The sequence below is a fragment of the Ambystoma mexicanum genome, chromosome 2q (assembly GCF_040938575.1).
Source record: "Ambystoma mexicanum isolate Mex_15411 chromosome 2q, UKY_AmexF1_1, whole genome shotgun sequence".
NCBI classification, from domain to species: domain Eukaryota; kingdom Metazoa; phylum Chordata; class Amphibia; order Caudata; family Ambystomatidae; genus Ambystoma; species Ambystoma mexicanum.
The window spans coordinates 264,749,652-264,776,362 of record NC_090924.1 but is presented as its reverse complement, the minus strand read 5'-3'; the positions used below and the strand labels follow the sequence as shown (position 1 = coordinate 264,776,362).

General features: G+C 43.0%; 1 protein-coding gene across 1 annotated transcript in view; it reads left to right on the top strand.

The window, feature by feature from the left end:
* The window catches only part of FAM20C (FAM20C golgi associated secretory pathway kinase), a 438,324-nt gene that overhangs the window by 93,244 nt on the left and 318,369 nt on the right, over positions 1 to 26,711 (top strand). Inside the window, exon 3 of the mRNA XM_069647240.1 lies at positions 9,126 to 9,204. Coding sequence (XP_069503341.1) covers positions 9,126 to 9,204 — 79 coding nt within the window. The remainder of the gene's footprint in view (positions 1 to 9,125; positions 9,205 to 26,711) is intronic.

Below are 26,711 nucleotides of genomic sequence, written 5' to 3'. Positions count from 1 at the left end.
AAATAAATAAATAGTTGGATTCCCTCTCTTCTCCCTCTCTTAGCAACATGCTACGGTATTGTATCCGCCCCTTGGAGTTTAACTCTTTAGTGCACTAGGGAAGGATGCATATGTTTACTCCATACAAGTGTAAATATATACCTCCTGGTTGGGGGAAGTAGTAAGCCCCATTACCCTTCCACCAAGGTACCGGCTATCCCCTGCCATGTTGGTTTCTCCCCAGGTAATGCAGAAATAAAATGTCCTTTTACATACACCTAGTGGCCTGTGGTGTGAAATATGAAATACAATTCAAAGCCAACAAACCCATCTATTACTCCTGTGGCGTTTGATATATTCCCGGAGGCTCAGATTATGTTCAACACTTTACTTCTCGAGTAGCAACTGTAAATACATCACAACGTTAAGTACCAGCAACAAAAGAACTACAATTCCCTCAAACATAAGTGATTTTGTAGTTTGTTGGCGCTTGTTTTCATGTGACTTTCTCTATCCAGTCACAGTCCTTGATCCTATACGACTTCCCTTGACTTCCTTCCATCTTCCTCTTTGTTGCTCGAGCAGCAGATAAGTGCAATTTTATTAAGCATGTGATTATACTTTGTGTGAAAGGTGCGCAACTGGGATATTGGTTGCTGGAGTGTGTGGATGTGTTTGGCTGCAGAGCGGTGGAAGCGAAGGCGTGCATCATGCCAGAGCTTATCGGCACGTCAGTAGAACGTGACAGGGTTCGGTAGGCTCTGCCGTTCGGGTAGAATGCAACGGCGACAGGAGGCAGTAACTTCACAGAAGTTGCAGCAAAGTGTGACGGGACAGTCGGGGTTCCGGCACTGCTGCATACTTCCATGAGGATCTGACATTGAGATAGTAGCGCACACACAGGGACCGAGGAGATCCTTTCGGAGGAGATGTACAATTAGAATTACAGAACTTCGAGCGAAGGCCTTCATAGGCACCATCTGCTGGTCAAGAGGCATACCGCGCCTGAGTGTGGTAGCTGATATCAACAGCTACACAATATTACAACGGATTCAGACCCAAGTTAAAACAATACAGGCTCAGTTCCAGGAAAAACTGAATACAACTCCAGAAGGTCACAAGCCCAGGAGTTGCTTCTTGTCATACGGGCGCAGTCCCAACGAAAACTGTAAAGACCTTACCGTCAGAGACCCGTGTAGCTGTGAATTAGAGTACTATCAACCTAATTGAACTGCTGTATACCGCTCTTTGATCCAGTAAAGCAGAAATCACCATGAGCAGGAGAGATAACATCTCCAGTGAAGACTCAGATGTGCCACACACTAGTGGTAGTAGAATGAGTCGCATGGTACAAAGGGCCCTGAGTGCTGGCATGGGCCCATACAACAAAGGTATTGGCATTATGGACACATTCTAAGCCTTCTCTCAGGGAATGCAGGAGTTGGGAAGAGAAAGGCTCACAGAGAGAAAGGGTGAAGAAAGAAAACCTGCAGGGCTCACAGCACCCCCTCTGACCCCCTGGGTATGCCACACAAGAAACACAGTTGCTCGAGAAGGGTGAGATAATGGGGCAAATATGGACACGAAAGTTAGGACGAATCTGCAGACGTGGTCTGGCAGAGCAGTGAAGAATCATCTGAGAGAAGCTCACGCAAGTCAGATGAATCATCGTCCACCAGTGCTGAAAAGCAAAAGAAAAGAGAGAAAGTCCAGCAGGCGACGAGGAACCGGGGAAAGAGCCTGACCCGGATTCTTTAATACATACCAGGTCCTTTGAAAGGGAACCACCAAATAAGATAACAGCCTACCTGAGGAAGGGACTGAGGGCCCTCCCTAAAGAAAGTGGTCAGAAATAAGATGAAAGCAGAATGCCCCAGGCCCATGGTACCATATGGGGTGGCAGATACCCTGGAGGTAGATGAACATATGCTCACCTTCGTGAAGAGATGTGGCAAGGATGTTAAGAGGCTGAGAAGAAAAGAAGCTGGATGTGCTATCCAGCTAAAGTTGGTGCTCACGTGGTTACTCAGAGAACTGAGTTATTAGAGAAAACTTTTTGTTAAAGGTGCTTGTAGGTATAAAATTGGTTTATCAAAGAAGTTCTAAATTAATTGGTACGTCACAATTAGTTTATTCTTTTGTTTATTTTTTGTTGTAAACAGATTTTCACTTCATAGTATTTGCTCCTTATATCGTTAATGATCCTAGCTGACTGAAAAGTTATCTGGTCATATATGCCTATGCATTTCGGAGGATGTTAAGAGGGGCATTGATCGATCTTGCAGAGCGTGCCAAGACAAACCGCTAGACGTGGTAGGGCCAATAATGAAAATATGGCAGCTCGCTGAGGAGGCCAAACAGGAAGAAGCAAGCAGTGGAACCTGATATATTGGCTGCTTAGGAACAAATGGAGATTTGTCCACTAGGAAATGCCAATAGTGCCATGACGACTGAAAGAAGACGATTTATATTAATAAAGATTCACCCCAAACTGGGTGAATTGGCCCCATCAGAAGCAGCAGCAGCGGCTAAGGGGAAACTATTTGGAGAGACATTTATCAGAGATATGGCTATATTTGCTAATACTTACGTCACACTAGACAAGGTACAGGCGTCATTGAAGAGAGTATTTGAGAGAACTCTTTTCGATAGGGTTGGCAGAGGCAGGGGCCACTTGAAGTGGAAGGTAACCCTATAGGGGAACATGTGTTAGTTTGCAGGTTTATATAAAACCTCCAGCTCCAAAATACTTATGTCTATGGGAAGTTAGTGAGGTATTGAAGTTATTCGAAGCATGGCTTGACAATGAAAACGTGTCCAGGAAAGCTTTGTGGGCAAAGTTGTAATTGGTTATTTATAATGTGCCAGACCCGGGGAATCAAACCTGTGGTGTTCTGCGTTGCCTTGCTTCGAAGACGAGCATGTTTCCCCTGAGCTATTCTTCCAGCAGTACTATCCTGCTTTGTCTCATATCATGCAAAAGGTCTTCTGATGTCAGAGCATTAGGGGTGGACAGGAGAATTTTTTCACCAACAGGCGTCACATGTTATATAACAAAAAGGACAAAGACTGGGCTTAGGATAGTAGAATATGCAGCCTTACCAAATCAGCTTAATCTTAAGCTTTGCCTGGTTAGATGTCTGAAAGCCTATGAAGTCATGTCAGCAGAGCTCAGAACTGCAGGGGAATCTCAGTTATTAATTGGTGTGAGGAGGCCATTTTCAGCAGTTTCTCCATCTACCTTGGCAAGACGGGTAAAATGGTGCATGTGACAAGCAGGCATTGATGTTGTACATTATGGAGCACATTCAAAAGGAGGTGTCATGGAATCCAATGCATTCAGGATGGTAGTATGATTGGAAGACATTTTGAAAGCGGCTGACTTGTTGAATGAGTCAATTTTTAAATGCTTTTTTATCCGACCGATCGACCAGGTGTCTACCTTGGTGGTGAGCAAGCTTTAAACAAGCATAATCTGTACCTCCGGGTCTTGACGTAGAATAAAGAATTTCAATACTATCGTAATGTTAATGTTAATGTTAAAGGTCATTTGTACCGCGCACTATCACCACCGAAGTGGTCCCCTGGCGCTCTGGCGGCTCTGAAAAGGGGAGGAGGGGGGGTGGGTTAGTAGGAATAAGCTGGAAAAGTGCAAGTGATGTGCTGTTGGCAGCCTCAGCCCGGTGGGTCCGTCGGCTGGGCTTGGGGTGTTTTATGGTCCGTAGTCGTCGTGTGCTGTTGTGCAAGTCTATGTGTGGTTTGTTTTGTTGTTGCATTGTTGTGAAGTTTGTGCGGATTGCTGCGTTTAAGGCTTGTGGTTGTGTTTGGTTATAGTTTGAGAGGTGTATGCAGAGGGATGGAATTGTTAGTTGGTTGGTTAGTTGGCATTGCTGTCCTTGCAATTGTGGGATTCCATCTAGGTCCGGTACATGCTAACAGTCACATTTCTATCTAGATGCCGCGCAAGCTAGGTTCATAGTTCTAAGTGTGGTGCATGCTAAGAGTCACATATGCTAATAGTCACATTTCTGAAATTCTATCTAGGTGTGGTATTTGCTAACAATCATATTTCTATTTAGATGCAACGCGGGCTAAGTTTGAGAATTCCGTCTAAGTGTGGCACATGCCAACAATCATGTTACTGCCTAGATTTGGCGCAAACTAAGCTTGAGAATTCCATCTAGGTGTGGCATATGCTAACAGTCACATTTCTGAAATTCCATCTAAGTGTGGCATATGCTAACAGTCACATTTCTGTCTAGATTTGGCGCAGACTAAACTTGAGAAGTTCCATCTAGGTGTGGCATATGCTAACAGTCACATTTCTGAAATTCCATCTAAGTGTGGCATATGCTAACAGTCACATTTCTGTCTAGATTTGGCGCAGACTAAACTTGAGAAATTCCATCTAGGTGTGGCATATGCTAACAGTCACATTTCTGAAATCCCATCTAAGTGTGGCATATGCTAACAGTCACATTTCTGAAATTCTATCTAAGTGTGGCATATGCTAACAGTCACATTTCTGAAATTCCATCTAACTGTGGCATATGCTAACAGTCACATATCTGAAATTCCATCTAACTGTGGCATATGCTAACAGTCATATTTCTGTCTAGATTTGGCGCAGACTAAACTTGAGAAATTACATCTAGGTGTGGCATATGCTAACAGTCACATTTCTGAAATCCCATCTAAGTGTGGCATATGCTAACAGTCACATTTCTGAAATTCTATCTAAGTGTGGCATATGCTAACAGTCACATTTCTGAAATTCCATCTAACTGTGGCATATGCTAACAGTCAAATATCTGAAATTCCATCTAACTGTGGCATATGCTAACAGTCACATATCTGAAATTCCATCTAACTGTGGCATATGCTAACAGTCATATTTCTGTCTAGATTTGCCGCCGACTAAACTTGAGAAATTCCATCTAAGTGTGGCATATGCTAACCATCGTATTTCTATCTAGATGCGACACGGGCTAAGCTTGAGAATTCCATGCAAGTCGGGCACATGTTAACAATCACATTTCTGTCTAGATTTGGCGCAGACTAAACTTGAGAAATTCCATCTAGGTGTGGCATATGCTAACAGTCACATTTCTGAAATCCCATCTAAGTGTGGCATATGCTAACAATCACATTTCTGTCTAGATTTGGCGCATACTAAACTTGAGAAATTCCATCTAACTGTGGCATATGCTAACAGTCATATTTCTGTCTAGATTTGGCGCAGACTAAACTTGAGAAGTTCCATCTAGGTGTGGCATATGCTAACAGTCACATTTCTGAAATTCCATCTAAGTGTGGCATATGCTAACAGTCACATTTCTGTCTAGATTTTGCGCAGACTAAACTTGAGAAATTCCATCTAGGTGTGGCATATGCTAACAGTCACATTTCTGAAATCCCATCTAAGTGTGGCATATGCTAACAGTCACATTTCTGAAATTCTATCTAAGTGTGGCATATGCTAACAGTCACATTTCTGAAATTCCATCTAACTGTGGCATATGCTAACAGTCACATATCTGAAATCTAACAGTCACATATCTGAAATTCCATATAACTGTGGCATATGCTAACAGTCATATTTCTGTCTAGATTTGCCGCCGACTAAACTTGAGAAATTCCATCTAAGTGTGGCATATGCTAACCATCGTATTTCTATCTAGATGCGACGCGGGCTAAGCTTGAGAATTCCATGCAAGTCGGGCACATGTTAACAATCACATTTCTGTCTAGATTTGGCGCAGACTAAACTTGAGAAATTCCATCTAAGAGTGGACATGCTAACATTTAAAGCTCTATAAAGAGTGGATGTGTTAACAATCACAATTCTATAAAGAGTGGACATGTAAGTATTATGGCAGTCTATGTTCTTGGTAGGTAAAATAGAGTGGCAGGGGTTTTCTGGGGTAGAGTGATTGCTCTATTCCCCACCCATACCACACTCACTGTTTTTGTTGGTGTCTGTTGGCTGCTGGCTTCCTTGGCGACCCCTGCGGACACCTGCAGACACATCTTGGGGCCGTCCTTAGCCTCGGGGTCCTTCGCCGCAGGGCTGCCAGGCAGAGGGCTGCCCTTGGATGTCCTTGAAGTGGTGTATGGGGACCAATCCGGTTGGAGTGGGCGTGTTGGGAGGCGGGTACAGGGGAACCAGGAGGCGGGTGGGCTGGGGAGAGGGACCACGCGCCGAGTGCGCTATGGTGCTTTTAGGCACCTATGCAATATTACATTGCAGGGTTTGGGGTGGAGGGGGTCGGGAGACTCCTTACCTTGGCCTGGGTCACTGCAAAAAGTAATTATTATAATAAAGACACAGAGGCGAAGGATGATCGCATCCTAACAATCATGAAGATGGAGTGAATGGATACTGTAAGTGGAAGTATTAATTATATGACTGATGGATCATTTCATGCGATTGCCCACCCAGTCAATGTCTGTTCTCAATAGGTTTACTTACGTTTTGGCTGGGTCCGATTCTAAGGATTCAGGGTCACGAAGGATAGGAGAAGATATCAGTTCAGATTGAGGCGGTAAGCAGTTGGGACAAAAGTTAAGAGTTTGGTGGAATAACTAAAGAAAGAGGAAGATGGAACAAAATCAAGGGAAGTTGTATAGGATCAAGGAATGTGATGTTATACAGAAAGTCACATGAAAACAAGGAGCAATTAAGAACAAACTTCAAAATCACTTAATGTTCGAGGGAATTGTATTTATTTTATTGTTTGTACTTAATGTGATGATTTATAATTGCTGCTAGGGTAGAGTTGGGCATAATCCTTCGCCTCTGTGTCTTTAATAAAATCATGACTTTCGATTACGATAGTTTTGAAAATCTGTATTGTAGTGCAAATGCTGACTACCTTGAATAAGCCATCATTCCAAGAACATGATTCAAGATAGGAGGACCAGAAGCCCACATTTTCTTTTTGTTGGGAAGAGGTCTCCTACTGCAACATCTGCAGGTCTTCCAGTTGTCCCAAATGAGGGGAAATCAACTTTTGGAAACCTTCCATTGTTGTTCTTCGGCACTGCAATCAATCACGTCAAATTTCAGTGCCCAGATTATTTCGGATCACAACCCACTTGCACGAAGATTAATTCCTCTTCCTTGAACTCAAGCATGATAAGTTGGAGTGATTTTTGATAAATAGGTGTCACCCATAGCATTACAGTTTTCACCCAGAACAAAGGGCTGTGGAGACAACAGACAAAGATGTGTGCTGCTGACTTCCTGGTTGAACATACACAACACACGTACTGAAATAAAAGAGCAAAAACTCACATGTAGTAGGAAAAACATAATTTGCCTTGAATAGCGTATTAAGTGGTCTGGACTGGAGATTCCCATGGGTGATATTACAGCAGCACACATGTAAGGATGCCCCTGGCACTCAGTCCAGTAAACCCCTCGATATTGGAGGCTGCCCATGACACTAGACAACTTTTATTTTAATTTTCATTGCATTTCATGGTACTCTTTCTATGGTGAGAATGTTTTTTCACTGGGTGTTGCGTGTGTGTTTGTGTGTGTGTGTGTGCGTGCGTGTGTGTGTGTGTGTGCACGTGTGTGTTTATCTATGTTTGTGTGTCTCGTGTGTGGAGGAGGGTATCCCACATGTTTTATTACCCCTTTCATTCCACATGTTGCTCATAGCCAACTTGTCTTTGCTGCTGGCCAGAAGGGTTTGAACATGCATTTGTCATTCCTCTGTGTTGTTTTCAGCTCCATTATGCACGCTCACAATATAGATATATTCAGAGTTCTTAAAACGTGAATAGTTGAAGAGTCAGAGGTCTGATTTTTAAAACGTCTGCAACATTCACAAGTTGTGCCTAAAGTCTGGAGGCATGAGGACATTCCTCAACATTAAAACCAAGCTGCAATTTGGGATTTTGTCTTTAAACAATTAAAACTATCGAGGAACCTCACCGAATTTGGAATGCATAATTTGGATCTATGAAGGATCTGACTATTGTTTTGATGAATTACACGTCACCAAATGTATGTTTGCTGATTATCGCACCATTTGTTACTGCAAAAAGAAAGGGAATACCCATGCATCCACCTTTGCTCCCCTCCTTCTGCATACGTCACCCAAACTTGCCATCTATATTGTTGCAGCAAAAAACGTGCTACAAAATGTGGCAATAGAAATCATTGAACATGTTATTCGTCAAAAGTGGATAATACCCATCATGTAAGTTGCCATATCATAAGGTTGGACACATTTGGATTAAAAGAGTGGCATCATGCATAATGTTTGAATTGAAACATTGCAAGGAATAATCAGTGACAGAGTGGAGAATAGTGAAACATTATACGCAAACTAACCTCCAAAGTGGGCCGTCAAATTGTTGTGAGAAGCCATTTTGAAATGAATCTTTGCCACACTCCATCAACTGTTACAAAACATCAAGAATGGATGGATGACTGGAAGCCTCCCATTGTGCAGCTAAGGCTGCCATCCTGTATGAATATAAGCAAAGGGAGGGTCACAATGAAATCTGCTACACTAGACAACAGGCAATGTAACTGACAATGACATTTGTTGCCACACCTGAAAGTCACAGTGACAAGATAACAAATTACAGAGGAAATACTATCTGTTCAGTTTCAAGGGTTCCCGTGCCAATTGTTCTGTAATTGCAGAATTATAATGAATTATGATGAATGTATGTTCTCATGGGAATGTGAGCATAGCTTTAAAATGTGCCTTTATGAGTGGACAATGCTACCGTTTAAATGCACCCTACTCTGCAGCAGTAGAGCTTTCTGTAAAAACACGGTTTGTATATAGACTATCGCTGTAGGCGGGGGGGGGAGGGGGTGACATGCATGTAAATGCAAGAAAAGACATGTTCCTGCTGAACCTCAAGAAATGTCTCCCACGTGCATGATATGTTACCTAATCCACAAGGTGATGTTCCTGGAAAACACAAGGCTCCCGCAGTGAAGCGTTGTGCTTTTCAGAACATCACAGCCCACCGGCGGGCAACGGAGAGGCGATATCTGACTTTGCAGCACTTCAGTGGAAGATTACTGCTTCTAAATAAAACCTTGTAATCCAAAACCCTTCCTGGGGGGGAAATGCGCATTACATTGATTGCTTTTGTGTGTCTGTCCCCCGCAGCCATGAAATCAGGCGGCACTCAGCTGAAGCTCATCATGACATTCCAAAATTATGGACAAGCATTGTTCAAGCCCATGAAGTAAGTACGGAAGCCACGGGGTGCAATTTGTGTGCAGCATTCCGGGCTCATCGCTATCCTCGTGTGCATGCTTCTGTGATGATTTGCTGTTTAACATCTCTGACTTTGGTTTAAACCATTTCACGTGTGCTGTTGCTTGATAAGAGAGGACGTTTTATTTTTCTCCTCTGGCCCCAAATCAAGAATGCTGTCCTACCCACAATCTAACTGGGGTGCCCCCTCAACCCACTCAGGTGGGATCTGGCTACTTCCTCTGCCAGTTATAACTCACACCCATTTTCTCCTAATGTTATCATATGTTATTTGTTATTTGTGCAAAACCGACTGCCGTTGTTGTGACTACGAAGCTCTGTGGTGGATGAATGCATTTATTTATTTATTGTATTTGTTGGTAGTGCCCAGACCCAGAGGTGTCACAGCACTAAGTACATGGGTATGAGAACATTGAGTTACAGGTATCATAGTAAAAGGTGCTTACAAAAATGTGGGAATCGGGTACATAGTCGTTAAGGCAGTTCATTCCATGTATTTGTTGAAGAGTATGGCTTTTGCTTTCTTACGGAAGAGCGCGTAAGCAGGTTCGTCTTGGATGTGCCGAGGCAGAGTGCTCCAGAGTGTGGGGACTGCAGTCTGTGTCAACATGTAAATAAAAGGATCATTGCATGGCATGCCAATAGTCATTGGAATTCAGTGGCTATTCAATTACTAGCAGAGAGGGCTAGTTTAAAAAAGTATGCAAGTCATGCAGCGCATATTGCTCATGTCAGTGACTATGTGACAGCGTGACCGAATTTTTCGTAGGACTAGTTTTTCAATTGTTAGTGCAACTGTCTACAGTTGAGGGCTCTGCTATACATTACATGCAGAACACATGCACAATGACTAACATGCAGTCACATGCAAAATACATGCACAAATAATGAATGAAAATCATGCACAAATTAATGAATGAAAATCATGCACTGCTCTGCACTCACTGTTGTTATAGTATTAGGCACCTACAGTAAAAAAAAAGGTGATGGCTGGGATTCTCTGTATTCTCTATACAGGGATGGCTGGAAGGCTTAGAATAAACCATAACCACTGCCAACTCCCTGAGCATACCTCCAGGCTATAGTCTTTGCAGACCCTTAAACATCTCAAAGTGTGTTGTTTTACACTGTGTCTTTTATCCAAGTCTACTATGTGCTCTATTCTCGCTGTTGGTAAATACTACTATTTCTCTTTGTCCTTGTCTTACACGTAAATGGTTAACATGTATTGTGTACTTACCTTTGCTATACACGTTTGTACCCCTCTCTTGGGAGTATGTCCGCTTTAAACTTATGCCATTCATGAAATAAATGATTTCATTACTACTAATTCTGTATTGAGATTTGCTGAAGTTGGATTCCCCACACTATCCCTTTCAGGACTTGCAAACTGTGAGGATAAGTTTAACTGCCCAGTGAATCCTCCCCCGGGGTGGAATGGAAGAAGGTTTGGATCATGTTAGTTATGTATACAGGGGTCCTAGATTCCAGGCTTAAAAGTTAACCATCTGCTTTAAGGAAACCTCATCTACGCTCATCTGATCCTTAATGCAGGACTTTGGTAAGAGGACATGTTCAGTGAGTTACCCCTATACTTGAGTCAGGGTGTACAATTTCTAATTAAAAAAAACAAAACTGTGAGCCAGGCATAAAAATGTACTTTCTCCCACAGTTATCCACATACACATAGAACACCATTTGGCGCTCGCCAAGGGTCAATTGCTACTAGCCAAAGGCTAGCATTGAGTGCAAATTTTGAGGCCTGCTTGAATGCCCCTAACGGAATCCAAAATGTTTTTAGCTGAGGAGTAGTTGGGGACATAAATAACTTTAGACATCATCACATAAAGCCTCACATTGGTTTGACCTGTGTTTAAGCTGCCCTAGGACAAAGTCAGAGGAGCATTTTAGAATTGTTACCAGTCCTCCAATGTCCAGACTGTGAGCAGCGGACTTGGGCGTGGCACGCCCCGGAGAATGTTAGCAAGAGAGCTGCCACATTGGATGACTGCTAATTATAATTCACTTGCACATTCTCATCCCTCATTCCAGCAGTTGTGCAATGAGCAGATTACGCAGCCCCAGAACTTTTTTGCCAGCCTACAAACATACCCCTGGGATGTTGGTAGCATCCCAGGGTCTCCAAAGAGGTGATCATGTGAACGCTGTGGGTTCTGTTAGGCAGAGTCCAGGAGTGAACGGTCCAGGCCTAAGTGGTGATTTCGGTGGAGGCCCACGTCTTTTGGTTGGCTGCCCTGGTAACAATCTACTACTCAGCAATGTATGAGGTGTACCTCGTCTGCAGCAGCTCTGTCACACTCCTGAGCTCTTTTAAAGGGAAACCACTACACTTGCCTTTCAAACCTGAATACCTGACAGAACTGATTCACCCAGTCACATGCAGACAGAATTATTTGCCTCCATGTTTAACGCACCAACATTTCAGAGGTGTTAATTTAGTTTCATTAATGACAATGTATATCTGCGTGGGATGGCAAGCTGAAGTAATGATTGGGGACACGAGGGGTTAGAATGTTTAGGATTTTACATTCTATTTAAGTTGTGATGAGTAACCAGTTGTTTGGTTTTAGAGCTGGAATGATATAGTCATAAGGTTTGAGGTTTAGTATGCATCTTGCAGGTTTTTTCTTGGATAATATGGAGCGATTTTACATTTAGGAAGAACTTTTTCAATATGCAACGCCCTCTAAAGGCAGCCTTGAATCCATGTCAAAATGTAGCTGCATTTTATTGTTTCATTGCAGAAAAGCATACACGCTTTTACGACAGAGAAACAACATTGTCCCGTCATCACAAACTGAATCAGAACACAAATTGCTTAATTTGTGAACATTGAAGATAGTAATTACACTTTCAGGATGCATGTCAGAACAGATCCTTTATGCTTTGACACGTAAACAATCTGAAAATCATCAGCCAGAAATGTAGTCAAAGATTATTAAAATAATTAATTTAAAACAGACATTTAACTGAGGTATTAGGTGTATGTATAGGCAAGTAATTTGGAAAGAACTCTCTCATGGCACCCACTTACATCTAAACTGCATCTCCCGTAAACTCACAGAGGATTTTGGACTCGCAGAAGAATACAAAAATTCCCTACAAAGATAATGTTTCAAGTGGATTAGGAAGGATGTACAATCTCAATGCCTTTGCAAACAGTATGAGGATGCATAGGAGACTGTTCCAGGTATATTAAGTGTGCATAGTTCATGCACTAGGCTCATGTATGCTGTCCTTGATATCTGAGTTCAAGTATTGCAAGGTAGGGAGAGAATACCCTGAGCAGGGGCTGTCCTCCTTTGTGCTATTTACATTACACTACTACAATCCCAGCTGCAGTGAAACAATCCCCAGGAAGGCAGATCAACAGTTACTGAAATTATGAAAATGCATGCACAGGTGAAACGTCAATGTCATTACTAGTTTGCAAAACCTGGAATGGACCCTTTTGTACGTCATCTACTTTCTGAAATGAGGGTCTTTAGGTATCATCTGAGGATCATCCTTTTCTTTTCTGTAATTAACTGGTTTCTGAAGCGGTTCAGCTACAATGCCAGTGCTAACTCACTAATTGCTTTGGTAATGCTGTATTTTACAAATAACATTAACATCACATGGCTAGAAAGCATTGATTGGTGCGTCAAAGGAAAACAGAGCCTATGATTGTGTATGGGGTTTTGAATCACCTGTTTTGTAATTAGATTTGTACAATGAGTTCTATTTCATTTTCGAATGTTATTCTAATGCTTTGAAAAGGGGCAATCATGGAATAGAAGACGGAATGGCAGCAACCACCTGTGCAGTGAATGCTCCATCCACCTCTTGAGAGGGTAAGAACTATGGCAGTACCAGGGTGAGGGCGACAGAAGAGGTTACTCTAGTGACAGCCGTTGCCACCTGTGTCATTGGTTGGCTGATGTGTATATACCGGTTCCAAAAGTGGTGTGTCTGTACATTCACTGGAAAAGTTTCAAATGTTCACAGAACCGAAATATGATATCATTAAAATAGTATCAATAGAAAAAAAAACACGCTAGGAAAGGGGAACAGGATTAGGAATAGATGGGGACATTTAGGCCCAATAAGTGTATGGGGGAACCTCGCCAAAAGAGCAAAGGATGAATTAAAAAGAGATTTGGCAATGCACCAGGCTCTAGCCAACTGCCCTGCTATCTATGCATGCTTGACTAACACACTCCACAGCACTAGATTGCTATTGCTAATGATCTGAACCGTGCCATTCTTCAATGTCCAAAATACATCTGTATTGGTGCTTTGTGTTGACAGCTGTTTATAGTCTCGCGAAAAATATTTCAAAATGTGTCAGCTAAATATCTATTTAATCTATTTAATCTATGCGCCTGTTTATTCACAGTACTAAATACCCTTAAGAACTGAAAGCGTAGAAAGGTTTACATTTCTTTGTTGAGCTATTTTTACCTTTCCTCTTCCTCGTTATTCATAATTTTCACCGCCATCTTTGTGTGGGCGGGGATTCTTGCCTGTCGTTATTTTACAGTTACTTAGTGGCGTTTTATTGAGGAACATTTGAATGTTGCTACAGCTTGGATATGCCAAACCGCTTTCAGGGCCTGATTCATGGAATATTTTGCACGGTGCAAAGTACTTTTCACTGGTGCAAATGGTGCAAAGTGACTGCACTGCCAACAAACACCCTGATTCATGCAACCTTGCAAAGTGTCTTTTTGCCGTGCAAAGTCACTTTGCACAGAAAAAAGACAATTTGCACTCTTCCATGTTTCAGGGTTGGAACAGTGCAAAGTGTATTTTTGCTGTGCAAAATGACTTTGCACGGCAAAAAGACACTTTGCACTGTTCCGTGAATCAGGGTGTTTGTTGGCAGTGCATAGTCACATTGCACCAGTGAAAAGTACTTTGCACCGTGCAAAATATTCCATGAATCAGGCCCTCCGTGTGTAGACTGTGATGGCAACTACTCCATACGTTTCCACTCTGTTTCTTATCATTGTTCGTGAAAAGACCATCATTGACATGGAACACATTATTTTTCTCTGCACGCTGTTGTGTACTTTATTGGCCAGTGTTTCAAAGCAGAGTGAAATGTGCATTTACAAGTGTGTCATAGCAGCACAGCAATACAAGGCAGTGTCGACAATGTTCATTTAGACAGCTATTTCATTGAGTAGTTCAATTGCATTATGGTACGTCCCAATGCATGTGCCCTGTGCAATACATTTGTGATTCGTAAAACACCTACAGGCTTAATACAGCAAACACTGTACATCTATGACTTTGCACGTCAAAGCATATTGCAAGGCCACGTGAATGCATTCATAACAGGCAGGGGTCAAGTCCTAAAAATAAAAGTGGAGGGACTCATCAACAAACGCAATGGGATGTGACGCCCCCCACGTGTACCCTCGACTTTAGCCCTGACAACAGGATGACGTGCAATGTGTGAGCCGCGGCGGTTGGTGAACGTGATGACGTGCAATGTGTGAGCAGTGGCGGTAGGTGAACTTGATGACGTGCAATGTGTGAGCAGTGGCGGTAGGTGAACGTGTTCAATGGAGATGGTGGAAACATGCCACAGTAATGAGTAAGAAACACAGAGCATAGTGAGGCACAACCAAACAAGGTTGTGGGGGTTCTTCCCTTAAGAACAGGTTTTTTTTGTTTTCTTTTTTAAATAGTGGAAAGAAATGGTTCATTTTACAGTGCACGTTGGGTAGCAAGACATACAATTTGCTATCGGTTCTGTAGGCATTAAAACACTCAAACAGATGACAGGTCACTGAAAGTGCACAGGAGCATTTTGCAATGGATTTTCAGGATGCCTGTGACCTCAATATATGGCATCATTGCCACTGCGATATAACACTCGTGTTGCCTCTGCCCACGATTGCTACTGTAAGAATACATGTACACGCTGGCTGTGCCAATATATGCCAGTTTTGTACTTAAAACGCGGCTATTGCCTTTTGCTTGAAATGCCCGTACTGTGCACATTATTGTAACAGAAGCTGTCACCCACAGTTCTTTTTACACGTTGCACAAACTGTGAAAAGGTGCTACTGTGTTCTGTGCAAATATAATATTTTAAAACATCTTGCCTTGCAGAGCAACTGTCAACATGTATGGTAAATAATACTCCCCCTGAATAGAGAGGGGAGCAGGTTTCCCCTCCCATTTTGCATGCCTGCCTTGATGCAAATAGTCACTTTTTGAGTGTATGATATGTCCTCATTGGGGAGACCAATTGTGACGTTAAAATGCTAAATTAAAATGATACAGCAAGTAAGGGGAAATTGTGTTCTAATGGCTTAGATTGAGATATGCTTTATAAATAAACATGTAATTCAATAATTGAAATAAACAACAGAGGAGTTGGGGAAAGGTGTCTAAAGCCACCACAGACATGACCTCCCGGGTCATGTGTAGAAACACGTATGTCCATTTCCACACATCCACACGGCTGCCTAATTGCATTGTTAATTTAAGTTATAGGGCCTCATTGCAAGTTCGACGGTAGCCTTGCCAGTAAAACCGGCAGGCTGCTTCCGAACGTGTGATTTTTTCCTGCGCCTGGCATTGGGGAAATACAGGGCCATTACAACCCTGGCAGACCAGGGCTCAATGGGAATGGTGAGGTCGCATATGCACCGGCACCATTCGTGAATGGTGGCGGTGCATCCGGCATGGTCTGCTCGCGGGTGTCGTTCCGCCCGCCAGGTCAGACCTGGCGGCCGAAAAGGCACCCGCGAGCAGACCTCGTAGTTTGCTGGGTCGGTAACAACGGTACCGGCAAGCTTACCGGTACCGTTGTTACAGGACAAGCAAACTTATAATGAGGCCCATAGTGTTCATATTAATTCTGATTCCGTCTCTTCTATCGCCCAGCGGTCTCCCTTCCACACCTGACAGCAGCGTTTGGTTTGCGATGTGTGCTGTCAATGAAGAACGATGCGAGCCACAGATACTACTATGAGGGGCGCCATAGAAATGCATGAACACTGCATTAAGGACTTCTTAAAGAGAAGCGAGGCAGTGCAAAAGGGAAGCTATGTGTGAGTCATTTCGCAATATGAGACTTGGGGGGGGATTAGGAGCAACCCCTCAATCGCATACTACCTGCATACACAGCCAGGTAGCATACACCCTGCCCCCCCCCCCCACACACACACACAGATACATTCACTCACACACACCCATCCAAATAACATCTTCAAACAGCACTGCAGCATGCGCGCACACACACACACAGATACATTCACTCACACACACCCATCCAAATAACACCTGCAAACAGCACTGCAGCATGCGCGCACACACACACACACACACACACACATTATTTTTCCTTACACGTCTTGCCACAGGTTTCTCAGCTCTGCTCCTCCGCCTGTACAAATACAGGAAACAGGCACATAGAAAGACATGAGAAGATCAGACGAATAGACGTCTTTCTTGCTTTATAAGGACTTGGATGACTCCGTGCTGCCAGGCACTGACTGGAGGGACTGCAGCCTTGTAGGCCGCCACGTGGGAGTGCACCTCACATGAGGTTCTGCCGGGTTTCTCTCAATGCAGAGAGTAGGAAATCATGCTGTCATGGACAGTACTCCTGAAATGAGGCGCTGTGCATGGCCGAAGGAGTGACAGGCTCTATTTAATGGGGCGGTCTGCACCCACATGGCCGTTATGCATCAGCTGCCGAGCGTCAGAAGACGTCAGCACTTTTTAGAGAGTGCTCCCATTTTATTGCATGCACCTCCAATGGCTTAGATTGGAATATTCTGCTGGCATTGTCTCCTGTTGTACTATTGTAATGGATTCAGTGAGCAATATATTTATTAAGGAACATGTAGTCCCGTAGGCTTCCTTGATTTGTCTCACAAACTATTCAGGCCGAGTGAAAAAAAAAGGTTTTGTCGATCAATGTTTACTTTTTTTATGAGGCATCTGTAAAATGTAAGATTTGTGTTTCTACAAAGTAAGTATACAAGCAGCCGATGTTCTAAATACTATAGTCCACTATTCTGGCCGCTTGATGACTGTCAGCATCATCAGAATACCCATGAATACCCATTAAATGTATCACTGAAAAGAAATAACAACTTCTGGGGTTGAAGGACAGTTTTAAAAAGCGAGTCACGAATGGGGGCGTGACTGATCACTCAATACCCTATACCCCTCCAAGAGCCTGCAGGCCCATTATCAATTAGGCCTTTGAGCACTCTGGTCTGTGCGCACGCACGCGCGCGCGCGCACACACACACCATGCTTTCCTCTAAAGCCAGGAGGCTGAATGTAGTTTTATTTCGTGTTCCCTTCATTATTATGCCATCCTTTGCATAGTTCATCCTCATTTTAAGGCTATTTAGTTTCACAAAGCGATGCCAATCTTGGTCAGGTTCCTGAATGTACCAGCTGAGCAGAGCAGTTGTCTCTTTGACTTCTCATTGCTGGTACATTGTTAAGGGCATGGCAGGCTTTGTGGCCTTTGCCACTATATATTTGCTGACGCTCCCTGTTAATGATTGTTTAAACACTGTCTGCTCGCCCAGGTGAGAGAGTTGACCGTCTCTTGTGTCAGTGCCGCTCTCCTGTCAGCTCTGAGCTGAGCCTCATTGTATAGTGCTGCCCTCTGCCTGCAACTTCCTCAGTATGGGGGGGCCTCCAGCGACCCCACCTTTCCGCAAGCCTCTGGCTATCTCTTCTGCTGGCCGCAGAGTAACTACTGCCAGCTCCTGCCTCTCAGTTTCTGAGGGCCCTTTTTTGCTTTGCCAGTTCTGCCCGTCGGGGCTTTTCCAACAATGCGAACCGATTGAACGATTTCAAAGAGCTGCTGACCTTTGAAAAAAGAAACGATGGGGAAATTCTCTTTTAAGCAATTCCCTGTCATGTGAAGCATTCTTAATTCCCGCCCAGTTGCAACTGTACGTTCTGGAAAATTCTGACCGACTGCTTGAATACACAATTGCTTTATGTTTCTATTTTGCAAGGTGATGTGTACTCATCAAATACTGTTTTCTCATTTGGGGGCATGGTGCTCGGCTTGACAGAACACGTGCAAAAATCAAGGGGGTTCCTCACAGGGTAAAATGACGATGGTCATTATCTGTGAGCCGCTGCTCAGCCGCACGGTGCCAGTGGAGGGTAAATCAAATAGGTACCTCTTGCTTCCATTGCGCAATCCACTGGCACGATAATGGATGACTTTGATCCTGCTGCCACGAGAACTCACATAACAGCGAAGAGAACACACAGAGAAGAGAACTGGAGGACATTGACATGCCTTAACCTCCCCATGCGGCTTCCTTTCAGGGTTATGCCAGGTGTCAATGAGGAGACATGAAATTCCTATACACATTTTTAAGGACAAAAGGGCTGAGAAACCTTTGTTGCATGCGGCTCATAGACTAATCACAGATTGTCCGTAGCACATGAATTTTTACTATAACCGAAATCGGTGGCAGGTTGTTACATAGCACTTTGTGACAGATTGTTCTCCTTCTGAGCACTTCAATGACATTTGATATCAGCACATGGAAATCGTTATTGACCTCCTCTCAGCGAATCACAATGTTTAGAGTGCAGTCAATAACTGCTTGTATTGTCTGCATTCTGAACAGCCTGTCTTCAGAAACAGAGAGGCGAACAACATTGCAATTTTGAGGCAAGATTTTGTTTGAACAAGACATTTCCTCTCTGGGAGAACGTTTTTTTGCTGCAACATGCTGTTTAACACACGAAAGAGAAAGATTAAACATGGGAACATTGTTTACTTTTACATGACACCTAATGCATGCTCATTTTAAACCTGTTCCAGTTAACCCAGGTTGCAATTAAAGTGTTTAATTTATAATGACAACCATTTATTGAAATACTACAAAATAAAACCACATTTAATTCAATTACTAAGTTTATCTCTTTATTCACTTTTACATCACCATTTTTAACTTCACCCTGAAAACATCAAAACATGTATTGCTACTACCACCATGTGCTAACAGCCTTATAGAGCATGGGAGGCAGCCATTTATCGCATGGGATAGGGATCCTTTGCCAACTTCTAGCCCTCGGCTGCGTATCCAGCCATAACTTGGTGGGGGGGTCATTATCTGGCAATAACTAACCCTTTCTCAGTCTATAAGGCTATATTATTACATGTGCAAAGGTTCAGCATGATTCTGTGTAACATGTTTCCTGGCCTATTACCGGAAATGGAAAATCAACATGCAGAAATGTTTCTCAGTCGCTAATGAAGCGAGTTAATATCTTGTGTCTAGCACACTAGTGGTTTTGGAATGTCTGCCATGTCTTCCCCCCTCCTAATCCGATTAATCATTAACAGCGTGTTTACACAGCAAGCAATGATGAAATTAACTTGAAAACCTTTTACAGATATCAGACAGGTAGACGGCCATTCACCGTGTTCTCAGTCACTTCCAAACCCGAGAGTGAATATGTGAACCAGTTCCATGTCATTACATACACAAGAATTACATTGACATTTAATCACATTTTTTTCTATTTTTTATTTTGGTGCTCCCCCCCCATGCTCCCCATTCTCCTTCATTACTAACTCTCCCCGAAACCCTCCCCATCCTTCTGTACCCCTTATCTCATAATTATCCATATTTTGCAATGTCCTTTCAAAGTAATTACTTAGTAGTAAATAACCACAAAGTAATTACTGTCTGTGAACCAGGGAGTGGGGGGGATTTTTTGTATAGTGGGGACATTCACTACACCTCTTTGGAAAGGAACTGGCTGGGGGGGTAGAGCCCCACCGGGAGTGTGTGCAGCTCATGTGTGTGCACCGGCCACACCCAAGCCCTCGTCCTTGTAGCCCTCCATTCTCCCTCTAGAACAGATCCTGGCATCTGCCCTAAATCCCGACCACAGCCCTCCCCCCAGGGCCTCTCTATCTGACCGTTTGCTACAATACCACGGACATACACGCATGCAAAGAGGATTCAGTCAGTAGCATATGCCACCCCACCCACCCGTGCAAATGCAAGAACTACTGCATGTCTGTGGGCACCTGCTGCAGCAGCGGGCATGCATGAAGAACACACAGTGTTGCTGAAGTGTGCCCAATGCAATGAAAACCGAACAATGTGTCGTCTGCACGCAGGCCACAGCTTTATTAATCATTCCCTAGGGAACAGAAATTCCATAGTGTTCTTTGCTTGGAATTTGTAATGTACTAACCACAATAAGGAAACCAATGGGAACTAGGTGATTAATGCACCTGTGATGGAGGGTTCGTATGACCTGTTTGGTGAGATCTTTAGATCGATCCCACTTTAAGAAAATGTGCAATAAAAACAGGAGAAACAATTCACCTTGCTGTGTCTTTCATGGAAGTAGTCTTTTGTGTGGTATTACAATCTCAAGTGGTTTCATGTGTTGAGGTATAAGGGCCACCATTAGCTGTCTAATGTGCTCATGGCGATTCAAAACAAAGATTTCAACAACTTAGGTGGCGGTAAAAAATACTTAGGACAACACACAGTGTACAAGATAAAGACACTGCTCCATGTATGCAAATCCATTCTCGGAATATTAATATATTCAATTGAACAGGCAGATATTTACAGTAGCAGCAACCTTAGCCCCATCTTTACAGCAAATAGTTTTGCATCATTTCTCAATCCTTAAGGCCTGATTCGCAAACATGTTTTTAGTGGGACTTTCCCATGTTACATTTTTTGGGCGACATCAAGCTCTTAATCTTTCTCTCAGGATCATATAAATTGAGAGGCCGTTGATAGCATACTTGAGGATGCACAAGACATGGCCCGCCATGGGCAGGGAAGCGGTGAACTTGCACTCATACACGTCCTGAGCAGCAGCACAAGGAATTCAAATGTGAGCTCCCACAATCTTTGTTTCACACTCCACCAGATTCCAGTACCTGTGCGTGCGTGTAAGTGTGCTGGGGGGGCATCGAACCGGAACAAAAAGAGGCTGTGCTACTGCAACATTTGTCTTGCCTCAGCTCTGAGGACCAACCCCAAGCCCCCAGGGCTCTTTAGCAGTTTTAAACATCTGCTTCCGAGCTGGGGATCCCTGCATCACACATACGCAATGTTTCAACAAAACTTTGCAGAGAGTGAAGTATGGTGTGCCCCTTTGAGGGCTGGTGTGACGTATGGGTCACCTGGTGTGTGTTCATTAAATGTGGGTATATGCTGGACATGAGCCAGTTGAGGCATGGGGCCCGAAACAAGTACTTAGTCTCCGTGTGAGTGTTTTGTGCCAAGCGGCATCACCTGGACGAGGCACCGCTTCCGATACCATAACATTGGCGATGAGGCAGCTGGACCCCGCCTGCGCCCCTGTGGTGTTTTCTGCTTGTTGCAGGAGCCCCTGTTTTCCGGCCCACACCGGCTGCTACGGAGCGCGTCAATACGCGCTCCTCCCCACCTCGGTGGAGCTGAGTGGACACAGGTTCTCCCCCCGCCACGCGTCCCAGGCCATAATGTACAAGCCCTGTGCGAAATAGCTCAAGCCTCACAACCGTGAACATGTGCTGTCCAAATGAGTATATATGTCTCCTGGTTTATAGAATGTTTCCTGTGAGGGTTAATATTCTGACTAATTTAATGAGCAGAAGGCAGTGTGCATTACATGCTCAGAAGGGTTTCATGCTTGAATCGGTATCAAAGGCATATGTAAAATATACAACTGTGAGGTCATTCTTATATTTAGAAAATCCTCTTTGCTTTTAAGCAAAATCCCAGGAACAACAGGTCCCACCAGCAGGAAGTGCCCAGCTGCCCTTGATTCGTTTTTTGAGCAGAGCAGGCACATCTTGACCAGGGCGACCTGCCTTTGAGGCCCACACACTTCACCAACCACCCCGCCCCCCACACACAGGGGGCTCTCAGAGTAAATTGCAGACATTTCCAGCACTGTATGTGAGGGAGAACCCATGTGCACCATGTACATGTGTGAAAAATGTGTAGTCTCACCATTCTAAACGAACACTATGTCATCATGATACTACATGACACTACTAGCGGACGCCTTCATTCCCTATTGGGTTATTGGGCACCTTACCAATGATAGATTCAACTCACAGCTGCTCGTCTATTTTGTGTTTACTGGCCATTTGCATCAAACGTTATGTGTAATCAAAATCCTAAAGCGATACCTCGATTGATGATAAAAATGCATGCCTTTCAGTCATGAAAACAATTCCATTTAGGGACCGGCAAAGGATCCAACAAGGGGGTATTAATGGAGGAGACGAAAAGCTGGCAGCTATCTGTACTTAAAAATTGGAAGCAGAATCACAGGTGATTTAGCAACCTTTTATTCTCCGAACAATAACATAAAAACTTTGGTAATGAGCAAAATAGAAAGATAAACCAAGAATGTTAGTGCAGGCATAGGACGCAGATTTGGCAGAGAGCTGAAAAACGTTTAAAATCTCCTAAAATAAATGCAGATTGAGACTTTGAAGTTTATGGAAATTTCTCAGTCAAGTATGACCTCCAGTCACAATTCCAAAATAATTGGATCCTTGAGGGATTGTAATTGGTGATCATCTATGAAGAGGAATCAACATTTGTGGGATTTCTAACACACTGCTATACTAGTCAGCAGGGGTCAAGTCCTAAAAAAAAAGTAGCGGGACTCATTAACCTACCAAGTAGCTTGTCTTCGGCCATTTTCAATGTCTATACTCGGCCCCCTGTGCAATCTTTTAGATGATTTAGGAATTCTGTTCACTAATTACGCCGTTGATATGCAGCTCCAGATGGAACTGTCCAGTGATTTCGCTGTAGATTCTAGAAAGTTTCAGATTGTATACAATGCAGTGAAGAACTGGATGCCCGCAAACTGGCTATGAGTGAACAGCTCCAAAACTGAGCTCTTGATTTTTGGCTCCCCCCAAGCAAGAGCCAAACTGGACTCCTGCTTTTCTACTCGCACTACTGAAGGGCATGATATTGCTGTTCAAAAGAAAGTCAAAATCCTGGGGGTCTTCTTTGTGGCCTCTCTGAGGGCTGAAGCCCAGGTAGATAGTGTGGTAAACAAATCCCAATATCACCTAAGGCTCCTGAGACTAGTGAAGCCGTGCGCGTCACAATACAACTGCCAACCATTGGTAAGGGAAATTATTATGCGCAGACTTATTGCAGTGCCGGTCTAGTACAAATGCTAAGCACAAATTAAACATATTGCAAAATGACATTGTGCGTATCATGAAGAATGTCTCAAAAAGTGATCCCATTTCAGACCACAGAAGGGGCCTTCATTGGCTCCCTATAGTATCCAGGTTCAAATTCAAGCTAAACACTATGGTTCATAAATCTATCTTTGGGTCAACTGTCTCATATCTAAAGCAGAGTTTAACGAAGCAAACAACTAACAAACCTATGAGGTCTTCCAACACGCATAGGCTGATGTGTCCTACAATCAGAAAAGCCAGAGGCAGCAGCTGTTCCTTCCCGGTACATGCCACTGTAGCCTGGAATTCTCTTCCTGTTGATCTCTGCTTAGAAAGAAACCATCTTTTGTTTCGCAAAAGATTTCAAACTCTCTTGTTCACCTGATACCTGCTTTTCATCCAGGCTCCTTACTGCTGCTGAATCTCCTTCTGTTTCGTTGCTCTCTGTTGGTCTGTGTCTAATTGTCCGCTTTGATGCCTGCAGGCTTATGCACAATACAAATAGTAAATACATAAATAAATAATTGAAACACAAAACAATGGGTCCAGACACAACTCTCAACTGTCCAGAGCAGCTTCAGTGGACCTCACTATGAATCCAGTAGCTCCTTCTTCTACTTTGCCTCCTTGTCAAATGCACAATGAACCATCATTATAAACATTATAGCCTAAAACATCTTTCCAACAGTTTTACATACCTTCCCATTTTAAGATGAATGGCTTGACTTAAAGATATGCCTACAAGCTACAACAGATAAAAAGGAGGAGGCATAGATCCTCTGATCCAAGTTCTAACTAATATGTCAATGCTGGAATACCTGATCCATTGACTCATTAATGATTTAACCAAAGGATGTAGGCTCCCACCCACCAGGATAACCGCTCATTACATGTCATCTTCACCCTAACCATAAGCTTAGGACTAACTGCCCATAACCACAGTTTTTGATTTGTTTACTGTCTGATCAACAACAAAATGTTCTACCCTCCTAAACACGTTCAACCCTTGGTCACCAACCAGTGGGATCATCTTCATCCTTATTAAAAATAAATGCACAAGGGAATTTCACTACCATCTTAAGTGAAACTATCAAATCACGGGACCACCTCCCAAAAACCTGTTTTCACCCTCGCATAGTTTGACCTGATGTACGTTGACAGAGACTAACATTGCAAATCCCATTAAGTACTAAGGGCATCAATATTGGTCCTGTATTCCCATAAGTAAGCATTGTAGGCTACGCCCACCCCAGCATTTAAGTTAAATATGAATATAGGTCATAACAGCACATAACAATGCAAAGCAAAAGATGCAAATTCATGGCACAAAAGACCTACATACAAGTATCGTACAGGGTTCTGGAATTGCCAAAAAGATATAAATCAGATTGAACCTTCCATGGTATAAAACAAGTTCAGTGCAAGATGAACACACATGTGAACCTCATGTCAGTGAATATCCAATTGCCACATGGAGCATAACAAATTATAATTCTATTCACACTTAATTTCAGATTCTCTAAACAAATTTGAGGAACTGTTTAAAATGTGATTCAAAATGATAAACCCTGACAAAATCAAATGCAACATCTCATATTTATAAATACTTGCAGACCACCTAACAACCTGTTGTTGAATGGAAATACCACAGCATAACACCACCGGTGTAGGGACACGAGCATGGAATTGAATTCACTATATCCAACTCCATCAACGTCCCAGCACTCTTCAAAATAATTTAGGACATGAAACCCATGAGTTACCCATTCCCAGGAAGTACTTTAATACCTTGGCTCTTACCATAACTAAATGAAGTAGCAAATCAATCCAAGCCAGTGTCATTTTTAAACATCTTAAATAGTATCCGCCACTCTTCTACATGAAAACATGCAATGCAGACAAATGTAACCTTACTTGAAATCTCAAACCTGCCATTCCTGGCAATGATCCTAGAAGATAGTGGGTCTGATTTACAAAACCATTTTGAATGGGAAAGCCTGATTGAAAAAAAGACTGTGTAAATCAGACCCTTTATGTCTTATCAGCAGCAAAAGTACAGAATGAGCAAAGCACTGTTCTATGAACGACACTTAGGTATGAGACCTCACAGAGACACCAAACCAACCATTATGGAGATAGAAGAAAACTTGCTAAAAGCTTCAGATACCAATCACCTATCTATATTGATGCTTCTTGACTTTCTGGCAACAGGTGAATTCGCCAACCACTCCTTACTACCTAAACACCTCTAAAATGTAATGAGCTTGGCGGTTGTCACCCTTGCACGCATAGCCTCCTTCCTGGAGGATTAAATGGTTCCATGTCATGTCACCAATCTCCTTTTTTCTGATGGGTGTTATGCAGTAGAAGTTGTACTGAAAAACGTCATTGACTATTTTCTACATTATTTTTCGGGGGGTCCTTTTTGGGGGGGTCCCCCCAAACTCCCCTTAATTTAATTCTTTTTTTTTTTTTATTCTTGATTTAACCTAAAAAGGTTTTTACAAGGTGGATCAGCAAACCTTTTCTATATTCTCTGTCTTGGTTCTAATTGTTGTCATTTTCTTTAGCTGTGGTTTTTAAAAACAAGTCCACGATTTTTGCGTTGGCTTTCACCCATACCGTCTTCTCGCCTCCAATCAGCCGAGGCTACCAAAACTCCTCGTATATGTGGGTGGAGGCTAGGATGTTTTTCAGATAAGGTTTCCTAATGTGGTCGACTTCTGGGCATGAGAGTAGCAGGTGTCGGATGGTTTCTACCGTATTCTGGTTGTTTACGAATCTGCATTTGTTGGATGTAGACGGGCTTCTGATTTTGTATTTACCTCCTCCCAACCCTTTATTTATCCTTTCGCATTCCCCCAAAAAAAAGTTGATGGCAATTTTCGTCAAAACTCCTGTGACAAAAACCTGTCGGACAAACAGGTGTCGGCAAAAGGACACGATATCGGATTAAACAGTTCAAGTTAGGACCAGCCATTATCTTGCAGAACACCACTCAAGTATCTATGCTTGCTCATTGCTCCTTAATACCTATATGATACCTTGTGCATCGATTATAGCGAAACTCAATCCATCCTTCCAAGCATATATGGTTGATACACTAATTTCATTCACAATAGCTAAGGACCTATCAGAACAAGAACAATTATTTATTAAATCTGTCTGAAGCAGAACCAGTAACTGAATGAATGCCAATACAATTTGCCTAAGTGGCTCAAAATCCCAAATCCTGGTCATTGGTGACCCATCACCTGTTGTTTCATTGATGGAAACAC